A 6,420-nucleotide genomic window follows, 5' to 3' on the forward strand; every position below is an offset into this window, starting at 1 on the left:
GTCACCATCCAGTAGTGGCAGGGGTATCTGCCTTCTCACTGATTTGAGTTTGCAACTTTCACAGGCAGTAGACTTCTGTAAAATGCAATGCTTCTGTCTCCAGTTGGATTGGGAGGTCGTGTCCAGTGTGCAGGATAAATATGTGTGTGTTTAAGACTCCAGTGGAAGCTAGCTCTCCCCTCAAGTTTCCACGGCATCAGGACGTGGCCTATTGCATCTTCCACTTCTAAGAGCAGCAGGCTGAATGTTGGTGTGTCTGCCTAAAGCATGTTTCTCTCCTTGTCGAGCTACAGGGTGGCCGTGACTTGGTGGACAGATTGTAGGGCACTTTTTTACTTGTGCAAAAAAAAGTCTATTTTTGACTACCACACCCTTCCAAAGGTTTACGGTTCAAAAACCACTTCAGCTGAAGGCTTGAAACGCACTTGACTTAACCGGAGCCCGGTGCTAGATTCTCAGTCTAGCGTAGGGCTATGCCACTGAGCAGCACAGGTTCTACAGCGGCTTCTGCAAACAGTGCCCGACTTCTTCACTCTTGTTTCCTTTCTTTTCAGATAATAGTACTGAATTTTGGGACACAGACATCAAATGGTTTTCCCTGCTGGAGGGTAGCAGCTGGCTGGACATAATCAGGTATTTCAAGGTGTTGTTTTGCTCGTAAATTTCACAGTTCGGTAAACCAAAGTAGTAAAGCAAACGGACAAATTAACTGTTTTATATTTCACAGTTAAATATTCTTAGGTCACATGTTCTGTTCAAGGCTCAGCTGGATTTTGCATTTGTTATTTATTATTTCTGTGCATGTCTGATCAGGATTTACGAATATGCTACCTGCCCACACAGATCTGCTCCTGAGACTACAGACCAGGGATGGGAAGGCTGCAGAAAAGGGGGTGTGGGACCCCAGCATTCTAACTGAGCTGCAGTGCTCACCTCCAGGGAGGAGGCTGGGGGTTGGGAAGGTGGGGGGATGCTGAGTTCTCCGGTTTTGTTTTTATTTTGGGTGGGGAGTGGTTTGGTGAAAATCAGGGATTGAACTTGCATCCTTGCAGTGAGTGCAGAGTCCTAACCACTAGACAGCCAGGGAATTCCCAGATGCTGAGTTTTTATTGCATACTTTTTTAGAAGAATTCACTATCTTTTATGTCTCTTACATATTAAATTGTTTTTTACTATAATGAGTGTCAATTAGTCTTTCTCATTTGGGGGATTAAGTAGAGATTCTGAGAGAACAAAACTTTTTTCCCTGTCCTGCTTCCTATTTTGAATAGCTTCTCTCCATTGCCCTTAAACAGAGGCGAGGGCAGAGGGAGGCGCAGAACAGGTATGATGCTTGGGTGAGAGTGAGTGAGCGAATGGCTCCAGCCCCAGGGCACCTGTGAGGAAAAGGCAGGCCCCCTCTCCCCCCTCTCTCCGCGTTCTCCCTCAGCCCTGCCTGGTTTGTACAGAGGAGCCACAGGCCTCCAAACCCTTCTTAGCAAATAGGTATTGACGAGCCTGCTGCATGTCCCATAATTTGAATATATAATTGCAAGTTCTGTGATAGATGTTATAAAATAAGAGGCCCTTTCTTTCTGTGGGGCTTGTAGAGAAGGTGTGCATACCTAACCGGGTGAAGAGCCTGGGGGAGGCACCCCTGTGGCAGGGTTATCAATCCAGGAGGTGGGGCTGCTGATGGTGGCAACAGTTTCAAAGGGAATAGTGTGTCTAGAGAGACAAAGGAATTTCGGGACACATGGTCCTTTCCAGACAGGCGGATACATTTAGCCAATGATCTTGAATTAAACAAAATGGGCCTGTAGCCCAGCCTCCAGATATAGACATTTTAGGGTCTTTCTAGGACTTACTGCCACACTCAGGTATAAATCTGCAGTAAGAATTCCCAGTTTAGGAATTGTCTAAGAGCATTTTTACGTCTGACTTTGGAATTCCCTTCTGAAAACTGTAAGTTTCTAATAAGCAGATGAATGTCTTGCAGTACCTGAATAGTGTAAACAATAATTTGTTTCTTTTCTGGAGAATGTTAGTATGAGACAGTAAGTGAGATGGAACACTGAAGATCAAGTTAGACTGCCTCTAAATTTCTTGTTGTTCATAATACCAAGCTCAAGATCTATTGTCTGTTTTACTTGTCTCTCTCCTATTTAGGCGCTGCCTGAAAAAAGCAGTAGAGATTATAGAATGTCTAGAAGCCCAAAACATGAACGTTCTTCTTTTAGGTAATACATTTAAAGCACAAAGGGTGGTTTCCTTTTTCCTTTACTGGAGGTTCTGTTTCTGTATATAGAGATTTATGTAAGTGAAATTGTCTTATAAAGTGAAGTCGCTCAATCATGTCCGACTCTTTGCAACCCCATGGGGACTGTAGCCTATTAGGCTCCTCCATCCATGGAATTTTCCAGGCCGTAGTACTGGAGTGGGTTGCCATTTCCTTCTCCAGGGGATCTTCCCAGGGATCGAACCCAGGTCTCCCATATTGCAGGCAGATGCTTTACCATCTGAGCCACCAGGGAAGATTGTCTTATAAAAGGAGTGAGCTAGTGTAGAAATCCTTCCCATACTTTTTACCCTGACCTTGGAATCCTTGCCTTGGATTTCATTGTTACAGTTTAAAATTACATTCCTTCACTTGGAACTTGGCAGATGTATTCGCAGCCCAAGAAGGAATTGTTTGGTGTCTTTACCAAAGCTCACATTTCCTGATATTTTGGGGTTTTGTTTTATACTAACTCAGTTAAAGTTTGGATGACCTTTTTTGTATGACGAGACCCATGGATGGTTTAATTGTTATTTCTGCATCCTTGTGTCTGACAACTTTGTGCAGTTGTTGCAGAAACTGTGTGGTCCATGATTTCCTTTTCCAGAGTAGACTGAAGTCGCTGTACATGTGGGCTGGACATACACACCCAGTGTGTATAAGCCTCGTGCAACAAAGATTGTTTCTGGGATTGGTTAGATCTGAGCTAAAATATTATCTGCCATTGTGAATATTTAAAGTTTCTTGTGGCCCCATGCTTTAAGCAGAATGTCTCATGCTTCCACACCCTCAAGCTTTTATCATTTTTCTGACACTCTCTGTGAGAGTGTCCGACTCCTGGGACTTAGCTTCTGTGAGCAGACCGGAAATGTGTCAGCCTATGGCTTCTGTACCCTCTGACTTAAATTTTAACACGCGGACTGAGCACCTCCCACGTAAGAGCTTCTGCCTTCTGGAAGTTTACACCCTATTGAGTTTGAGAGAGAGCTGGCATAAGGGTGTTATTGAAAAAGGTCTGGTTAACAGTGGCCAGAGTACTGAGTAACTGGTGAAAAGGAGGGATAAAGACTTGGGGGCTGAGGAGTACAAGTGCCCAGGCCAGACTGCACCAACCCCAGAGGTGCGCAGAGTGAAGTGAGAACGGTCAGCAGGTGAGGCTGAGCTGTGCCTCACTCCCCGATAGACGGCGGAGCTATGTCTTCTCTGAAATCTCACTCTCTAGCCACTCTTCCTGGGACTTGTACTGATAATATACTTCATACACAAGAAGAAAGATTCTCTTGAAAACTGAAACTTGTTTCAAAAGAAAGATGAATATAAAAATCTGTTTCTTCTGAACCCTGGGGTTCCCATGGTTTAGACTTATTTTCCTGGAGGAGAGATAGGAGCACAGTAAGCCTGGCCCTGGAATGCTTCCTGGCCCCGGGGTCACAGGAGAGGTTAACAGTGCAAACACCTCCCTACTTAGGATTCATTCTGAAGTTTCTCTAACCCTGTGACTACCAGAACCATCGTCCTCATGGACGTTTTAAAATAGCAACTTGAGTGCCGCTTCTTTTTGTAAAGTAGAAACTACGAGGATGTAGACCTTGACTTTAAGGACTGTGAAATTCTTAAGACAAATGCCCAGATGTAGACGTATGTTGTTATTTGCTACGAGTGGTAGATGGTGAACAAGGATGTGAGCGGAGTTTTCATCATGTGAGTTTTGTACCGTCGCCCAAGGGGTGGACACGTGGCTTATACTTACCAGGGAGAGTTTCACCTCTAGGCTAGGCAGGCCCCTCCGTGCTCTCAGACGGAAATGGCAAGAGCCATGGAGCTGACAATCAGAGCATTTTGGTGCAGTCCAGGGATGTTACCCTTTCTCCGAAGCAGAGGTAGCAGAGGAAAGGCGGCTGAGAAGCAGCTGAGCCGTGAAACAGTGAGCTCAGGGATGGCGATCCTGACGCCCCAGCTGGAAGGGTTTTAAACTTGGTCGGTGGAGCCCAGCAACCTGCCATACCCGTGCCCTCATTGTGTGGCACATCTGACCCCCCATGCTGACACTGGGTTTGCCGCGTTGCATCTATTCACCAGTAAGGAGTCCATCGTTAGTGCCAGTGTCCCTTGGAGCCAGTGCCAGCCAGGCTGGAAGCGTTTGTCTCTCAAGCTGAACATGTTACCTTTTGCCACCAATGGCCCAGCCTTTTTGGGAGTTAGAACTTGACTGTCGGGGTAGACGGTGTGGGGGCCCTGCTTTTGCCTGTGCCCCCCGCAGCTCTTCTAACACTTGGTCCCCTCTTTCCTCGCTGTGCTGTTGCCTGGCAACCCCACCCCCCACCACAGAGGACAACGCCTCCGACCTCTGCTGCCTCGTTTCTTCTCTGGCGCAAGTGATGATGGACCCCCACTGTCGAACCGTTTTCGGTTTCCAGAGCCTTGTCCAAAAGGAGTGGGTCATGGGTGGCCACTGCTTCCTGGACCGCTGCAACCACCTCCGTCAGAGCGACAAGGAGGAGGTGAGTGTCCTCGGCACAGACCTGCGCAGCCTCGGACACAAGGAGCTCCGTCTCTCCTTAATACCTGCACAGCGCACACCTTAAGAGCTTTTCAGGAAGGCGAGGACCAGTCACTGGTCAGTGAGTGTGAATGATTTAAACACTGGAAACCCTTCCCAGGGAAAAGGGATATTTATTAGGAAGTGTGTTCAGAACCTTCTCTTCTAAATTGTGTGTCCCAAGGGTGTATTATAGTTCACGGTGGAAGTGATGTTGACTTGTAAAACTTAAATAAAAATGAACTCGGTGGGACTCTCACAATTTCTGATAAGTTAGTCTTTGCAAAAAAATAAATAGGGTACAAGTTTCCCTGTATATACGTAATAATGCATAATAACAAGAAAATACATAATAATACATACAAAATACATAATAACACATAATAATAAGAAAATACATAATAACACAAAGTAAATTTGCCTTGCAATAAACCCTTTCAAAATAAAGCCCAGGATTATGTGAATGCTATCCATTACGTGGGCCTTCGCCATGATAGTTGCAGGCCTGAAGAGACAGCGAGACAGTCCAGTTAGTGAAAATGAGTCCCCCCACCCCCCAAACTGGGACGTACTTGTCTCGGTTACAGCTGTGCCAACTGCTTTGGCTGCATTATTAACGACCATGGAAGAAAAAATGAAAACATGTGAACTGTAATTAAATCACCTGCAGAGCTAACATATGCTAGCAGGGCGGCTGGTGGTTTTTCTTCCCCCAGATAATAGGCATGTCTGTCTGCGGTGCTGGGCAGCTTGACACAGCAGCTCTGGAAACAGAGCTGAGGCTTCTGCCCATAAAGGCTTGGTGTGTCCTGCGAGACCAGGCCGCCCTTGCTGGGCCTGCAGATTTCTCTGAGGACTGGTCTATACTCATCTGTGTCCCATCAGGCTGATGATGAATATGTATCACCATCTTTCAGTCTTAGAAGGGACTTGCCTTCCTGAGAAACTAATTTGAAAGGTTGATGGCACTCAGCAGAGTTGGTACTGTGTTGGGAAGAGGGTATTTTTGCACGTCTTGTGTAGTCTGTGTATCTTGAGAGCAGGGGGACTGATGGGCACCGTGTGTCTAAAGGGGAAGGAGCCCCAGAGCAGATCCGCCCGCTCACCCAGGCTGGGAGGAATCACCTGTACTTTCTGAGCCCATTTCCCTGACTGTGCTGTGAGATTCAGATACTTTTCACTCGTATCTAATGCCACTGAACGTAAAATGAGGTGTGAGATAAGGTTGCCACGTAGACCTTTCTTCACATCTCAACATCGACACCTTGGACTTTTGACGGAAAACTGGATGGTCCAGTTTGTGATGTAATTGACGCAGCACTGGACTGAGTCAAGAGCTGAACTGCCAGCTCCTGCCTCTCAGGAGCTGCGTGTGAGACCTCAGCCTGGCTCAGGAATGGAGAGACCGTGACGCAGTCTGCCTTGTCCCCCTGACGGGGTCACTGGTGACTCGAGGAGGAGCACTGGGGAACGACAAGGTGCCCTCAGAAACTCTACTAAGAAAGAGCTTGCCTCTGAGGCTAATAAAAGAGGCCATCGATGAAAAAAAAATGCATTTGTGAAAAATGTTAGAAACTCATTTTTGCCGCTTCTGCTTCCTCTCCCATCTGCTTTATCTTCTGGG

General features: G+C 46.5%; 1 protein-coding gene across 1 annotated transcript in view; it reads left to right on the forward strand.

The window, feature by feature from the left end:
• Positions 1–6,420, forward strand: part of MTMR12 (myotubularin related protein 12) — a 53,612-nt gene that overhangs the window by 39,146 nt on the left and 8,046 nt on the right. The window contains exons 11-13 of the mRNA XM_010853839.1: positions 555–633; positions 2,149–2,219; positions 4,586–4,758. Of these exons, the coding sequence (XP_010852141.1) occupies positions 555–633; positions 2,149–2,219; positions 4,586–4,758 (323 nt within the window). The remainder of the gene's footprint in view (positions 1–554; positions 634–2,148; positions 2,220–4,585; positions 4,759–6,420) is intronic.

This window comes from Bison bison, unplaced genomic scaffold (genome assembly GCF_000754665.1).
Source record: "Bison bison bison isolate TAMUID 2011002044 unplaced genomic scaffold, Bison_UMD1.0 scf7180017864331, whole genome shotgun sequence".
NCBI lineage: Eukaryota > Metazoa > Chordata > Mammalia > Artiodactyla > Bovidae > Bison > Bison bison.